The 17,469-nt window shown below is 41.6% G+C and overlaps 1 protein-coding gene across 1 annotated transcript in view; it reads left to right on the top strand.

Moving 5' to 3' along the window:
• The window catches only part of fntb (farnesyltransferase, CAAX box, beta), a 101,314-nt gene that overhangs the window by 15,955 nt on the left and 67,890 nt on the right, over positions 1-17,469 (top strand). Inside the window, exon 2 of the mRNA XM_063051739.1 lies at positions 14,121-14,185. Within this exon, the coding sequence (XP_062907809.1) occupies positions 14,121-14,185 (65 nt within the window). The remainder of the gene's footprint in view (positions 1-14,120; positions 14,186-17,469) is intronic.

The following is a 17,469-nucleotide window of genomic DNA, read 5'->3' as shown; positions in this document are numbered from 1 at the left end:
CTCTTCTGGAGCATAAATGTAGTCATGACTGACCAATTTCTGTGCTATATATTTTATGTAACAGTGCCTGCAACTTTGTCTTCCGTATTGGTCATAAATTTAAAAGCAAACAAGGTCAAAAATCATTACCATAGAACCATAGAAACTACAGCACAGAAACAGGCCCTTTGGCCCTTGGCTGTGCCGAATCATTTTCTGCCTAGTCCCAATGACCTGCACACGGACCATATCCCTCCATACACCTCCCATCCATGTATCTGTCCAATTTATTCTTAAATGTTAAAAAAGAACCTGCATTTACCACCTCGTCTGGCAGCTCATTCCATGCTCCCACCACTCTCTGTGTGAAGAAGCCCCCCCTAATGTTTGCTTTAAACTTTTCCCCCCTCACCCTTAACCCATGTCCTCTTGTTTTTTTTTCTCCCCTTGCCTCAGTGGAAAAAGCCTGCTTGCATTCACTCTATCTATACCCATCATAATTTTAAATACCTCTATCAAATCTCCCGTCATTCTTCTATGCTCCAGGGAATAAAGTCCCAACCTATTCAACCTTTCTCTGTAATGGAGTTTCTCAAGTCCCAGCAACATCCTTGTAAACCTTCTCTGCACTCTTTCAACCTTATTAATATCCTTCCTGTAATTTGGTGACCAAAACTGAACACAATACTCCAGATTCGGCCTCACCAATGCCTTATACAACCTCATCATAACATTCCAGCTCTTATACTCAATACTTCGATTAATAAAGGCCAATGTACCAAAAGCATTCTTTAAGACCTTATCTACCTGTGACGGCACTTTTAGGGAATTTTGTATCTGTTATTCCTAGATCCCTCTGTTCCACTGCACTCCTCAGTGCCTTACCATTAACCCTGTATGTTCTACGTTGGTTTGTCCTTCCAACATGCAATACCTCACACTTGTCAGTATTAAACTCCATCAGCCATTTTTCAGCCCATTTTTCCAGCTGGTCCAAGTCCCTCTGCAGGTTCTGAAAACCTTCCTCACTGTCTACTACACCTCCAATCTTTGTATCATCAGCAAACTTGCTGATCCAATTTACCACATTATCATCCAGATCGTTGATATAGATGACAAATAACAATGGACCCAGCATTGATCCCTGTGGCACACCACTAGTCACAGGCCTCCACTCAGAGAAGCAATTCTCTACCACCGCTCTCTGGCTTCTTCCATCGAGCCAATGTCTAATCCAATTTACCGCCTCTCCATGTATACCTAGCGACTGAATTTTCCTAACTAACCTCCCATGCGGAACCTTGTCGAAGGCCTTACTGAAGTCCATGTAGACAATATCCACTGCCTTCCCTTCATCCACTTTCCTGGTAACCTCCTCGAAAAACTCCAACAGATTGGTCAAACATGACCTACCATGCACAAAGCCATGTTGACTCTCCCTAATAAGCCCCTGTCTATCCAAATGCTTGTAGATTCTGTCTCTTAGTACTCCCTCCAATAACTTACCTACTACTGACGTTAAACTCACCGGCCTATAATTTCCCGGATTACTTTTCGATCCTTTTTTAAACAACGGAACAACATGAGCCACTCTCCAATCCTCCGGCACTTCACCCGTAGACAGCGACATTTTAAATATTTCTGCCAGGGCCCCCGCAATTTCAACACTAGTCTCCTTCAAGGTCCGAGGGAACACTCTGTCAGGTCCTGGGGATTTATCCACTTTGATTTTCCTCAAGACAGCAAGCACCTCCTCCTTTTCAATCTGTACAGTTTCCATGGTCTCACTACTTGATTCCCTCAATTCCATAGATTTCATGCCAGCTTCCTTAGTAAATACAGACGCAAAAAACCTATTTAAGATCTCCCCCATTTCCTTTGGTTCCGCACAAAGCCGACCACTCTGATCTTCAAGAGGACCAATTTTATCCCTTACAATCCTTTTGCTCTTAATATACTTGTAAAAGCTCTTTGGATTATCCTTCACTTTGACTGCCAAGGCAACCTCATGTCTTCTTTTAGCCCTCCTGACCTTGTATTTTACCTTGTATTCTGTTATGTATCAAAATCATCTTTAAAACATACTAGGAATTAAGCTGGCATGAAAAAAAAATTTGCATTTTCTTATTGAAAATCAGCAGTTCATTCATTTCGAGACATTTTTAACAGCTTTGATACTTTGAGGCTGTAGAAGGGCTTTTGTAATTTATTTTGATTGGAAGGATACAAATTTCAATTAGTGAGGGCTGTAAATAGTGCTAAATAGAATGCTGCATCATGGCAGTGTGCCAAGATAATATGTAGGTGTCTTATTATGAGAAAATACATCCTGTGGAACTGATGTGCTACTTTTGGGAAGATTTATTGCAAATTGCTAAATACTGTGTTTTCAGTACTGATTTTCCTTTTAGTGACAGCAGGCTTGTAATCAATTTAAGTAATCAGATTATTACATGCAAAAGTAATTTAAAAACAGTATACAAATTGAATTGATGGAAAAATTGTTTTACCAACAGTAATTTTTCAATGTTCTTTTCTGTGACACTTGTTATAAACTAATGCAGCTCTGTAATCTTATTCCATTTTATAACCCTGAGATATTTCTGTCCTCCACCAAATTTTGGCCTTTTCATACCCATAGTTTTTGTGGTGCTCCATTCAGTTGCAAAGGCCCAATCTCTGAAAATCCCAAACTAATTATCTCCTCAGTTTAATAGATTCACTGGATTTTCTGGTTCACTTTAAAACAGATTAGTATAGTTGGAATTTTTGCCAATATGGTATTTGTGCATTTTTGTTATTTTCCCAAAGATAGAAGCAAAGTCTACATATTCAAGCAAAAAGAGAACATATGTAGCACATCATGTATTCTCTTTGCCATTGACTTAATGGATAGGCTGCATTATGTACAGAGATAAAATAATCTAAGTTTTCAGATACTGCCTGACTTGAATGTCTGCTGCAGCATTTGTTTTTTTTCATTTAATGTTCAATATCTGCAGTAGCGTATTTACTATTATTATTGTTTTTTCTGCTGTCTCTTTATAGAGAATTATGTCAGTGCTGGTTTTAAAGTAGGGTTGGTTTTACCAGTAGTGCTATTTACAGCTAAAAAAGTTCATAGATGCATTTGTTTTCAGAATTCTTAAAAGTGAAGACTTACAGAAATAGTTTTTATCAATAAATATTCTTCCTTGGGTCTGCAGATACTGACTTTGTATCTTAGGCTTTATGTTAACTGTTTCTTTCTCAATGATATTGCTCATTGCATTTTCGTGCATTACATTGGATTTGTTGCTTGCTAATGTAATAGAGAAATTGCCTAATTTAATTCCTACATTTTGTCTGCATGTGGTTTCAAATAATGGAATTTTTTTAGCATTAAGAATGGAGCTGAAGATGTTTAGTTTACCACAGTTTCCTTTATCTTGGTATGAACACTGCAGGAAGAATAAAATGTGTATGTTTGTTAACATATTTTGTCATTTTCAATAGGATGTTCAGACAAATCTAAAGTGATCCAGCCTCATGTATAGCCAAAAGCAATGAGCAGTTATCTTAAGAGCAGTTCAAATAGTCCGTTTGTGATCCTATTTGTCTGGATCACTGAATCATGTTTACTTGTTTACAAGAACGCTTTGTGCTGGACCTTCATTGTGTCCTTGCCCTTCTCTACCCCTCTCTGCAGGCTCACCATTTGCCCGCCAAACAATTTCAAGTGTTTTATCATGGCCATACATGCCCAGGTTATAAATGCCATTAAAATTGGCCTTTTGCAGCAGCACTGCACATTACAAACATGACCAACATAAAGAACACAAATTTACATAAATTATACATGTTCAGTGATGGGGTTTTGAGATTGAAATGAAAGGTAGTTAAAATGGTATTATTTTAGTGTGTGCTCTGAAGCTTAGGAAAGCAAGAGATGATTTCGGTGAAAATCCTTGTGCAATTGGAACCTCGATTTCCTCACTTGCCGACCCCACTCAGTTCAGATTGACAATAACGTCTCCTCCACAATCTCCGTCAGCACAGATGCACCACAGAGCTGTGTGCTTAGCCCCCTGCCTACTCACTTTACACTAATGACTGTGTAGCTCAGTATAGCTCCAATGCCATATTTAAGTTTGCTGATGACACCACTGTTATTGGCTGAATCAAAGGTGGCTACGAATCAGCATATAGGAGGGAGATTGAAAATCTGGCTGAGTGGTGCCACAACAGCCTCTCACTCAGTGTCACTGAGACCAAGAAGCTGATTATTGACTTTAGGAGGAGGAAAATGGAGGTCCATGAGCTAATTATTGGAGGTATTAGAGGTGGAGAGGGTCAGCAACTTTAAATTCCTCAGTGTTATTATTTCAGAAGATCTGTCCTGGCATCCAACACATACAGTGGCATGCAAAAGTTTGGGCACCCCTGGTCAAAATTTCTGTCACTGTGAATAGCTAAGCGAATAAAAGACGAACTGATTTCCAAAAGGCATAAAGTTAAAGATGACGCATTTCTTTAATATTTTAAGCAAGATTACTTTTTATTTCCATTTTTTACAGTTTCAAAATAACAAAAAAAGAAAAGGGCCCGAAGCAAAAGTTTGGGCACCCTGCATGGCAGTACTTAGTAACACCCCCTTTGGCAAGTATCACAGCTTGTAAATGCTTTCTGTAGCCAGCTAAAAGTCTTTTAATTCTTCTTTGGGGATTTTAGCCCATTCTTCCTTGCAAAAGGCTTCTGGTTCTGTGAGATTCTTGAGCCATCTTCCATGCACTGCTCTTTTGAGGTCTATCCACAGATTCTTCATGATGTTTAGGTCAGGGGACTGTGAGGGCCATGGCAAAACCTTCAGTTTGTGCCTCTTGAGGTAGTCCATTGTGGATTTTGAGGTGTGTTTAGGTTCATTATCCTGTTGTAGAAGCCATCCTCTTTTCATCTTCAGCTTTTTTACAGACTGTGTGATGTTTGCTTCCAGAATTTGCTGGTATTTAATTGAATTCATTCTTCCCTCTACCAGTAAATGTTCCCCGTGCCACTGGCTACAACACAAGCCCAAAGCATGATAGATCCATCCCCCATGCTTAACAGTTGGAGAGGAGTTCTTTCCATGAAATTCTGCATCCTTTTTTCTCCAAACGTACCTTTTCTCATTGCGGCCAAAAAGTTCTATTCAAAAGGTTCAAAGGAACATCTAAACAAGCCTGATGCATTTTGGAAACAAGCCCTGTGGACTGATGTAGTTAAAATAGAACTTTTTGGCCGCAATGAGCAATGACATTTCTGGTAGAGGGAAGAATGAATTGAATTAAATACCAGCAAATTCTGGAAGCAAACATCACACCGTCTGTAAAAAAGCTGAAGATGAAAAGAGGATGGCTTCTACAATGATCCTAAACACACCTCAAAATCCACAATGGACTACCTCAAGAGGCGCAAGCTGAAGGTTTTGCCATCGCCCTCACAGTCCCGACTTAAACATCATCGAGAATCTGTGGATAGACCTCAAAAGAGCAGTGCATTCAAGAGGGCTCAAGAATCTCTGTATTTCTGTATTTGAGCAATTTGTTACCTTATTGGTTGTTTATCTGTCCTGTTGGGTGCAGTCTGTCATTCATTCTATTGTATATTTCTTGGATTTGCTGTGTATGCCTGCAAGAAGATGACTCTCAGGATTGTATATATGGTGACATATATGTACTTTAATAAATTTACTTTTCACTTCAAACTTAAAGAAATCTCAAGGGTGTTGAAGAGTAGCAATGGAGTTAGATGTCTCCTCTGTTGGCTGAGTTCAGAACTAAAGATCACCATTTTAATTTTTCTCTCAAAAGATCGAAACTTTTAGCAACTCTCATGTCCAAAGGGCAGTAGAAGCAGAGTTTTGAATATTTTCAAAACAGAGACTTGATAGGCAAGGAATTGAGAAGTGACTCCTTGTAGAAATAATCAAAGTAAATTTACTATCAAAGTTCAGATATGTCATCGTATTCAAGCCTGTTTCTTGCAGGCATTCATAGTAAATACAAAAAACACAGTAGAATCAATGAAAGACTGCACCCAGCACGACAAACAAAAGACAACAATTTATTCAAATACAGAAAAAAAGAAATAATACTAATAAATAAGCAATAAGTATTGAGAACATGAGATAGTGAGTCCATTGGCTGTTGGAACATTTCAGTGACGAGCAAATAAAGTTATCCCCTCTGGTTCAAGAGCATGATAGCTGAGTACTAACTGTTCCTGAACCTGGTGGTGTTAGTCCTGAGGCTCTTGTACCACCTTCCTGATGGCAGCAGTGAGAAGAGAGCATGACCTGGGTGGTGGCGTGCTGTCACAAGAAAGCAGCATCTGTGTAGGTGTGCTCAGTGGTGTGCAGGGCTTTATCCATGATGGACTTGTCTGTATCACATTTTGTAGCTATTCATGTTTCCAAACCAGACTGTGATGCAACTAGTTAATATACTCTCCGTCACACATTGATAGATCTCAGAGGTTAGTCATGATCTTATTGCATGAGAGAACTGGCATAAAGGATTGTTTGTCCTATTTCTGCTCGCAACTTGTATGTTCCTTTGTATGCTCTAATAAAAGAAAGAGAGATGGAAAGGCATTTGGCACAGATCTTGTTCTTCAGCACAGTTTTTTCTTCTTATTTTGTTTGATAGTTGCACTATCTAGCTGCAATGTCACAGCGAAAAAAAACCACCAAGCTTTCAGCTGGAATAGAACTAATCTACAAGATGAATGAGAAGCTATTCAACCCAATCACTCCAGAATCAAGGTTACTCTAACCTTAGTTATTCAGTTTTGATGTACAGATGAAGTTGGCAGATGCACACATTTGGATGCTAAGCTCCCGGTCATTATTAATTTGGCACATCCCTCCAGGAAGAAGAAAGCCGGCAAACTCAGACTTTTATCAATCTAAGCGACACTATCAATGTCGGGTTTGTTTATGAATAAAGCTTTTCAAAGAATTTTGCGTTGTGAATGAATTGTTCTGCTTGGAGAATCCAATGAGGGACTTCAACTACGTGTACGTGTTCAGCACAGCATTGTGGACCGAGGGGCCTGTATTGTGCTGTAGGTTTTCTATGTTTTTCTGTGTTTTAACTTTTAGATTTTAAGGTATTTGCAGTTGCTAAGCACTGCATAGTTTTAATTGTTGCTTACTTAATTCAGAGCAGAGTGAAGGCTTAAGGGCTTCGGCTCAACGGGCTTAGGTGGAAACGGGCGAGGCGAGGAAGGTTTGGCATTCATTTTCTGTTGTTATTTGAGGAGAGGGGCAGTATGAGTGTGAGGGCAGTTTGCTGTTCTCGGTGTCGGATGTGGGAGGCCCTGGAGTCTCCAAGCCTCCCGGACGTCTACATCTGCACCAAGTGCATCGAGTTGCAGCTCCTAAGGGACCGCGTTACGGAACTGGAGCTGCAGCTCGATGACCTTCGTCTGGTCAGGGAGAGTGAGGAGGTGATAGAGAGGAGTTGCAGGCAGGTGGTCACGCCGGGGCCACGGGAGGCAGACAAGTGGGTCACGGTTAGGAGGGGGAAGGGGAAAAGTCAGGTAATAGGGAGTACCCTGGTGGCTGTGCCCCTTAACAACAGGTACTCCTGTTTGAGTACTGTTGAGGGGGGACAGCTTACCCGGGGGAAGCGACAGTGGCCGTGCCTCCGGCACAGAGTCTGGCCCTGTAGCTCAGAAGGGTAGGGCAAGGAAGAGGAGGGCAGTTGTGATATGGGACTCGATAGTAAGGGGGTCAGATAGGCGATTCTGTGGACGCAGTCCAGAGACCCGGATGGTAGTTTGCCTCCCTGGTGCCAGGGTCCGGGATATTTCTGATCGTGTCCAATATATCCTGAAGTGGGAAGGTGAGGAGCCAGAGGTCGTGGTACATATAGGTACCAATGACATAGGTAGGAAAAGGGATGAGGTCCTGAAAGGAGAATATAGGGAACTAGGAAGGGAGTTGAGAAAAAGGACCGCAAAGGTAGTAATCTCAGGATTGCTGCCTGTGCTGCGCGACAGTGAGAGTAGGAATGCGATGAGGTGGAGGATAAATGCGTGGCTGAGGGATTGGAGCAGGGGGCAGGGATTCAAGTTTTTGGATCATTGGGACCTCTTTTGGCGCAGGCGTGACCTGTACAAAAAGGACGGGTTACACTTGAATCCTAGGGAGACCAATATCCTGGCAGGGAGATTAGCGGGGGCTACTGAGGTGACTTTAAACTAGAATGGTTGGGGGGTGGGAATCAAATTAAAGAGGCTAGGCGTGAGAAGGTTAGTTCACAACAGGGGGATGGGAATCAGTGCAGAGAGACAGAGGGGTGTAAAGTGAGGGTAGAAGCAAAAAGTACTAAGGAGAAAAGTAATAGTGGCAGGCTGACAAATCCAGGGCAAGCATTAAAAAGGGCCACTTTTCAACATAATTGTATAAGGGCTAAGAGAGTTGTAAAAGAGCGCCTGAAGGCTTTATGTGTCAATGCAAGGAGCATTCGTAATAAGGTGGATGAATTGAAAGTGCAGATTGTTATTAATGATTATGATATAGTTGGGATCACAGAGACATGGCTCCAGGGTGACCAGGGATGGGAGCTCAACGTTCAGGGATATTCAATATTCAGGAGGGATAGACATGAAGGAAGGGGAGGTGGGGTGGCGTTGCTGGTTAAAGAGGAGATTAACGCAATAGAAAGGAAGGACATAAGCCGGGAAGATGTGGAATCGATATGGGTAGAGCTGTGTAACACTAAGGGGCAGAAGACGCTGGTGGGAGTTGTGTACAGGCCACCTAACAGTAGTAGTGAGGTCGGAGATGGTATTAAACAGGAAATTAGAAATGTGTGCAATAAAGGAACAGCAGTTATAATGGGTGACTTCAATCTACATGTAGATTGGGTGAACCAAATTGGTAAAGGTGCTGAGGAAGAGGATTTCTTGGAATGTATACGGGATGGTTTGTTGAACCAACATGTCGAAGAACCAACTAGAGAGCAGGCTATTCTGGACTGGGTTTTGAGCAATGAGGAAGGGTTAATTAGCGATCTTGTCGTGAGAGGCCCCTTGGGTAAGAGTGACCATAATATGGTGGAATTCTTCATTAAGATGGAGAGTGACATAGTTAATTCAGAAACAAAGATTCTGAACTAAAGGAGGGGTAACTTTGAAGGTATGAGACGTGAATTAGCAAAAATAGACTGGCAAATGACACTTAATGGATTGTCGGTGAATATGCAATGGCAAGTATTTAAAGGTTGCATGGATGAACTACAACAATTGTTCATCCCAGTTTGGCAAAAGAATAAATCAAGGAAGGTAGTGCACCCGTGGCTGACAAGAGAAATTAGGGATAGTATCAATTCCAAAGAAGAAGCATACAAATTAGCCAGAGAAAGTGGCTCACCTGAGGACTGGGAGAAATTCAGAGTTCAGCAGAGGAGGACAAAGGGCTTAATTAGGAAGGGGAAAAAAGATTATGAGAGAAAACTGGCAGAGAACATAAAAATGGACTGCAAAAGCTTTTATAGATATGTAAAAAGGAAAAGACTGGTAAAGACAAATGTAGGTCCCCTGCAGACAGAAACAGATGAATTGATTATGGGGAGCAAGGACATGGCAGACCAATTGAATAATTACTTTGGTTCTGTCTTCACTAAGGAGGACATAAATAATCTTCCAGAAATAGTAGGGGACAGAGGGTCCAGTGAGATGGAGGAACTGAGCGAAATATATGTTAGTAGGAAAGTGGTGTTAGGTAAATTGAAGGGATTGAAGGCAGATAAATCCCCAGGGCCAGATGCTCTGCATCCTAGAGTGCTTAAGGAAGTAGCCCAAGAAATAGTGGATGCATTAGTGATAATTTTTCAAAACTCGTTAGATTCTGGACTAGTTCCTGAGGATTGGAGGGTGGCTAATGTAACTCCACTTTTTAAAAAAGGAGGGAGAGAGAAACCGGGGAATTATAGACCGGTTAGCCTAACGTCGGTGGTGGGGAAACTGCTGGAGTCAGTTATCAAGGATGTGATAACAGCACATTTGGAAAGCGGTGAAATGATCGGACAAAGTCTGCATGGATTTGTGAAAGGAAAATCATGTCTGACGAATCCCATAGAATTTTTTGACGATGTAACTAGTAGAGTGGATAGGGGAGAACCAGTGGATGTGGTATATTTGGATTTTCAAAAGGCTTTTGACAAGGTCCCACACAGGAGATTAGTGTGCAGACTTAAAGCACACGGTATTGGGGGTAAGGTATTGGTGTGGGTGGAAAATTGGTTAGCAGACAGGAAGGAAAGAGTGGGAATAAACGGGACCTTTTCGGAATGGCAGGCGGTGACTAGTGGGGTACCGCAAGGCTCAGTGCTGGGACCCCAGTTGTTTACAATATATATTAATGACTTGGATGACGGAATTGAATGCAGCATCTCCAAGTTTGCGGATGACACGAAGCTGGGTGGCAGTGTTAGCTGTGAGGAGGATGCTAAGAGGATGCAGGGTGACTTGGATAGGTTGGGTGAGTGGGCAAATTCATGGCAGATGCAATTTAATGTGGATAAATGTGAAGTTATCTACTTTGGTGGCAAAAATAGAAAAACAGATTATTATCTGAATGGTGGCCGATTAGGAAAAGGGGAGGTGCAATGAGACCTGGGTGTCATTATACACCAGTCATTGAAAGCGGGCATGCAGGTACAGCAGGCGGTGAAAAAGGCGAATGGTATGCTGGCATTTATAGCGAGAGGATTCGAGTACAGGAGCAGGGAGGTACTACTGCAGTTGTACAAGGCCTTGGTGAGACCACACCTGGAGTATTGTGTGCAGTTTTGGTCCCCTAATCTGAGGAAAGACATCCTTGCCTTAGAGGGAGTACAAGGAGGGTTCACCAGATTGATTCCTGGGATGGCAGGACTTTCATATGAAGAAAGACTGGATGAACTGGGCTTGTACTCGTTGGAATTTAGAAGATTGAGGGGGGATCTGATTGAAACGTATAAGATCCTAAAGGGATTGGACAGGCTAGATACAGGAAGATTGTTCCCGATGTTGGGGAAGTCCAAAACGAGGGGCCACAGTTTGAGGATAGAGGGGAAGCCTTTTAGGACCGAGATTAGGAAAAACTTCTTCACACAGAGAGTGGTGAATCTGTGGAATTCTCTGCCCCAGGAAACAGTTGAGGCTAGTTCATTGACTATATTTAAGAGGGAGTTAGATATGGCCCTTGTGGCTACGGGGGTCAGGGGGTATGGAGGGAAGGCTGGGGCGGGGTTCTGAGTTGGATGATCAGCCATGATCATAATAAATGGCGGTGCAGGCTCGAAGGGCCGAATGGCCTACTCCTGCACCTATTTTCTATGTTTCTATGTTTCTATTTGAATTATTAAATAAATACTGTGTGAACTCGGGCCTGAATTATAGGGACTTTATTTCTTGGAATGTAGTAACTTATGGAGAGGGTAATTAACAGCATTAAAGAGTGAAGGAAACTATGGATTGTAAAAAGGCTTTGCAATAATGTACTAGAAATGGGTCTGATTAAAACTAAAGCAACACACACAAAATACTGGAGGAACTCGGGCTAGGCAGTATCTATGGAAAAAAGTACAGTTGGCATTTCAGCCCAAAACATCTACTGTACTTTTTTCCATAGATGCTGCCTGGCCTGCTGAGTTCCTCTAGCATTTTGTGTGTGTTTTGCTCAGATTTTCAGTATCTGCAGATTTTCTTTTGTTTGTGATTTGAAAACTAATGACCTATTCCATCATTCCAAATAAACTGGTTCCTAAGCTCTGGAACTTGGGCCTTAGCACTCAGGTCTGCAGCTGGATCTCCAACTTCCTCACAGGCAGGACCCAGGCTGTAAAAATAGGGGGCAAGCTCTCCTCTACAATCACTCCTTGTGCCCCACAAGGCTGAGTACTCAGCCCCCTGCTGTACTCACTGTACACCCATGATTGTGTAGCCAAGTTTCCATCAAACTCAATATATAAGTTTGCTGATGACAGAACAATTGTAGGCCGTATCTCGGGTAATGATGAGTTTGAGTACAGAGAGGAAATTAAGAATCTGGTGGCATGGTGCGAAGACAGTAACCTATCCCTCAGTGCCAGCAAGACGAAGGAATTGGTTGTTGACTTCAGAAGGAGTAGCAGACCGCATGACCCAATTTACATCGGTGGTGCGCAAGTGGAACAGGTCAAAAGTTTTAAGTTCCTTGGGGTCAATATCACAAATGACCCAGCTTGGTCCAATCAAGCAGAGTTCACTGCCAAGAAGGTCCACCAGCTCCTTTACTTCCTGAGAAAACTAAAGAAATTTGGCCTGTCTCCTAAAATCCTCACTAATTTTTATAGATGCACAGTAGAAAGCATTCTTCTGGGTGCATCACAACCTGGTATGGAAGTTGTCCTGTCCAAGACCAAAAGAAGCTGCAGAAGATTGTGAACACAGCGCAGCACATCACACAAACCAATCTTCCATCTGTGGACTCACTTTACACCGCACACTGTCGGAGCAGTGCTGCCAGGATAATCAGGGACACGACCTACCCAGCCAACACACTTTTCGTCCATCTTCCCTCCAGGAGAAGGCTCAGGAGCTTGGAGACTCGTATGGCCAGATTTGGGAACAGCTTCTTTCCAACTGTGATAAAACTGCTGAACGAATCCTGACCCAGATCTGGGCTGTACCCTCCAAATATCCGGACCTGCCTCTCGGTTTTTTTTTGCACTACCTTACTTTCCATTTTTCTATTTTCTATTTATGATTTATATTTAAAATTTTTAATATTTACTAATTTTTACTATTTTTAATATTTTTAATATTTGTAATCCAGGGAATGGGAAGCGCAGAATCAAATATCGCTGTGATGATTGTATGTTCTAGTATCAATTGTTTGGCGACAATAAAGTATCAAAGTACTTGAACCACAGGCACCAAAATGAACGAATTGATGTAGTTAGTCTGTGCAGCTTGATCACTCTGTCAATTACTGATGATCTATGAGGTGTTGTAATTAATATGTAGTGGTCAAGCATGCTTTAAGGCAAGATTCCAATATAGGCATTCAAATTTCACTCCTAAGTCTTGACTTGAGATGTGGAAAAGTTAGTATGGTTAATTATCTCTTAAACCCTTGCACTATCTTCAGTAAGCAGGATTGTACTTACCTCAGTTTAGAAGTTCTGTGGAATACTGTAAACTGTTTTGTCTTTGTGGAGCTTGTGTTCTGCATGTTGAAGTTAGTGATAAACTGATGGTCAGATGCCAATTTGCTAAGGTGAGGGACCCAATGCAGTTTACACTCCAGCATAAGTCGCACAATTCCCTTCATTTGAATGTGGTCATTGACTTGGGGTGAGAAAGTGGGCTGGTGGAAACAATGCTTTATTTACTTAATGTTTCTAATTTGCATGCTTTAAGGTGTTTTTACATTTATTTTTAAATCACATTTAGAAATGCCCTTTATTTCAGCAAACAGACAAAAGGTCACACCGGAGTCTCTGGATCTGGCGCCAAAGGCAGAATTCCTGCTTGCCAGTGGGAGGTCTTTCTTCTCTGGGCAGTCAGCTCAGCTGGTCCCAGATCCAAATCAGATTAGTGTCCCTGGTGTGACTGAGCAATTAACCAGATTCTGTTCATCAAGCCCAATTGTTTTATGTTGGTGATGGAGATTAGTATTTCATATTTATATCATTGCCATATAGCATATGTTGCAATATTTCATTTGAATATTTGTTTAACTTTCTCTGAGGACATACCATTTGCCTTGCCCTGATGTTGCATCATGTTGAATTCTTCAATTTTTTTTAATCAAATGTAGAAACATTTATGAAACAAATCATGTTATTAAAAACTGATTTTTACTGTATTGTTTTTAGTACATGATACAAAGTGTGCTACTTTGGAGAAAACGTATTCTCATGCTCACCATAGCCCAAATGTTCTTGATTAACTTGCGCAATATTTAAGTCAATTCAAGAATTAGTTGGGTTTAAACTATTATTGAGTAAATGTTCTATCTTTCCAATATTCAAAAATGGTTGTGAAGGAGAAAGTTGTTATCCAGCTTAAAAAAAGTTGTTTACTGTTAAAAATCTATAAACTTTCTTCAATGCACAGAGATGACCATTTCTTTTCTTTCCCAACAGATAGCAGTAGAATTGAATGTCGAAGAGGCCTACAATGCCTTCAGAAATAATTGGCCTATGCTGCAGTAAGTTCGTGGATCAAAGCTTCATCAATCCTGTAATTATCCAAAATAGTCACGTGTTTATGCACTGGATTAACAGCAGAAACAGAGTTAACCGCATTTGCACAGTCAGTACAACTTTAGAAGAAGCTTGTGGAGAGTGTACACTCCTGATACATGTAGAAAGAAATACCTGGTTACTTTATGATGCTGTTAAAATAAGGTTATATAGTACTACTTGAATCAAATATCATAATGCCATAAAAGTAATGTGGGAAGTAGTTATGTAAGCAGATATATGTGCTTAATAATAATTACGTTGCTCATTACATCCTCCTGCAACAGATTTGTGGATTTTATTTTGCTGTGGTCCGGAGAAAATTCTTGTAGGTGACCATTGTTTTTCAAAGGTACATCAGTTTTATTTTGCACTTTCCCTGATGTACTCAATACTCAAATATATTAATGTAAAAATCACTGAACGGCAATTTAAGCTGTGAAATATTCACTTGACTTGTGTTTTGTACTTATCTCCACATTAAAATAATTTTATCTTTTGCTTGGTAGTAGTTTGGCTTCATCACTGGTAAAATACCAAAAATTATCCTTCAAGGATATTTTTATTATATGCCAACTTATTTCGACTTGACAGTTCACTTAAATGAGCTAATTGTATAGTGTTTTCCAATACCTATGAAAACTTATGTTCACACTCCATGTTTTTATTACCCTGGTGTTTTTAAGTCCCCCAGGACATAAAAACATTTCTGACTTCTGCTCAGATCTATACGTGGATTGATAGCATTTTCAACCAGTTTGAACAGACCTAGGGCCAGAGTCAGCTACAGAAAGAGTGAAGGCACATTCTATGGCAAGTGGCCTGACCAGCCCTCCGTTCCCTTCATGGTCAAGTCTGGCAGCCTGAAGGTTCCCTGTGGAATTCCTTCAGGATTCTTCCTCTAGATGGAAGGCAAGAACCTGTTCAGCAAGGGGAAGGGTGCTTTGGTGCAGGTTTGCCCTATGCCTTCCTGTTCTGCCATGGATATCACCCAAGTTATCTTGGATTTCATCTGGGGATCAAAGTGTAGCTCATTGTCACAACGCAGATGCTTCCAGAGTGGACTATAAGGTGTACCCAACAGTGCCAATGACCCGATGACCTGTTTGTGTGTAACTGCATCAAGCTATGTGTTGAATCAATGTGTACAAACACCAAGTGTCCTATATGCTGAATTTTAACCTGTTCTCTGTGTTGCAATGGATGGGCCTGTTCTTTTCTGCATAGTGCTCCATTTAATGGGTATTTGTTGCACACCTGTCCTTCTCCTTGAGAAAAGCATCCTAACAACTATAGGCCCTGGAAGAAAAGAACAGAATGGGCCCTTTGTTATCATTTTCCAATCAGACTCTAAAGACATTTGTTTCAATGCCTAGATGCTAGAACTTGCTAAAAGGCTTCAAGACCTTGCTTGGCTTGCAGTGAGAGGAGCTCCACACCTGTCAGGTTCCTCCTGCAAAATTGTCATCTCACTTCATGCAAATGCTGTCCACCAGACAGCTGTGATGAAGCTGAGACCAATTGCTCACCTCTTTGTGGAGTGTGTATTTGTAAAGAAGACCTGGATGAAGATACAAGATCCATGTTGAGATTCATCTTGAGCAGGTGCATAGCAGAGCACATTCTGATTGACAGGTTGTGTCCTGGGATGCGTAACAGAACAAACATCATATGCTTTAGGAAGATCATCAACTCAGTGAAAGATGTACTTCAGCCTGTGTGAAACACATTGTCCTTCTAGTGCAATGAGATATTTATAAGTGAATGCTGTTACCTGGCCCATTCCAGCCTGCAGGAGCACCTTGGACACACTGAAGCTTGGGCAGCCAACACAAAGGCTTTATGGGAAAAGGCAGCAATCTAAGGTCCTGCAGTCATTGGATGATGAGAGGTGGTCAGGGGTTGTCATATGGAACATCATCAGAGCCAGTTGAACACTTCAAGGTGTATTATACAAATGCCACGTGAGTGACATTGGTGTTGTGTACAAAGAATACTACTGGATGACACAGCGAATGTATGGACTTGACAGTAGTATGAATGTATAAACTGGATGACACAATGAACGTAATTATAGTTTTTAATAAATGATATGAATAAAGTTCATTTCTGAAGTTAAAATTCAATAAATTCTGCAATCTGTACTGATCTATGATGAGCATGTGGCCCTCCCTAACAGGTAGCATTGATTTAGTTTCTCTATATGTGCCTGGAGGCTGTGGAAGTGAGTGAGGTCTCAATGAATACTTCTCTTCGGTATTCACCAATGAGAGGGAACTTGATGATGGTGAGGACGATATGAGTGAGGTTGATGTTCCGGAGCATGTTGATATTAAGGGAGAGGAGGTGTCGGAGCTGTTAAAATACATTAGGACGGACAAGTCCCTGGGACCTAACGGAATATTCCCCAGGCTGCTCCACGAGGCGAGGGAAGAGTTTGCTGATCCTCTGGCTAGGATCTTTATGTCCTCATTGTCCACAGGAATGGTACCGGTGGATTGGAGGGAGGCGAGTGTTGTACCCTTGTTCAAAAAAGGTAGTAGGGATAGTCCAGGTAATTATAGACCAGTGAGCCTTACGTCTGTGGTGGGAAAGCTGTTGGAAAAGATTCTTAGAGATAGGATCTGTGGGCATTTAGAGAATCATGGTCTGATCAGGGACAGTCAGCATGGCTTTGTGAAGGGCAGATTGTGTCTAACAAGCCTGATAGAGTTCTTTGAGGAGGTGACCAGGCATATAGATGAGGGTAGTACGGTGGATGTGATCTATATGGATTTTAGTAAGGCATTTGACAAGGTTCCACACGGTAGGCTTATTCAGAAAGTCAGAAGGCATGGGATCCAGGGAAGTTTGGCCAGGTGGATTCAGAATTGGCTTGCCTGCAGAAGGCAGAGGGTCGTGGTGGAGGGAGTACATTCAGATTGGAGGATTGTGCCTAGTCGTGTCCCACAAGGATCTGTTCTGGGACCTCTACTTTTCGTGATTTTTATTAACGACCTGGATGTGGGGGTAGAAGGGTGGGTTGGCAAGCTTGCAGACGACACAAAGGTTGGTGGGTTGTAGATAGTGTAGAGGATTGTCAAAGATTGCAGAGAGACATTGATAGGATGCAGAAGTGGGCTGAGAAGTGGCAGATGGAGTTCAACCCGGAGAAGTGTGAGGTGGTACACTTTGGAAGGACAAACTCCAAGGTAGAGTACAAAGTAAATGGCAGGATACTTGATAGTGTGGAGGAGCAGAGGGATCTGGG

The sequence above is a fragment of the Mobula hypostoma genome, chromosome 1, assembly GCF_963921235.1.
Source record: "Mobula hypostoma chromosome 1, sMobHyp1.1, whole genome shotgun sequence".
Classification (NCBI taxonomy): Eukaryota; Metazoa; Chordata; class Chondrichthyes; order Myliobatiformes; family Myliobatidae; genus Mobula; species Mobula hypostoma.
Note: the sequence above shows the minus strand (reverse complement) of the source record. Positions and strands in the feature narration are given on the sequence as shown.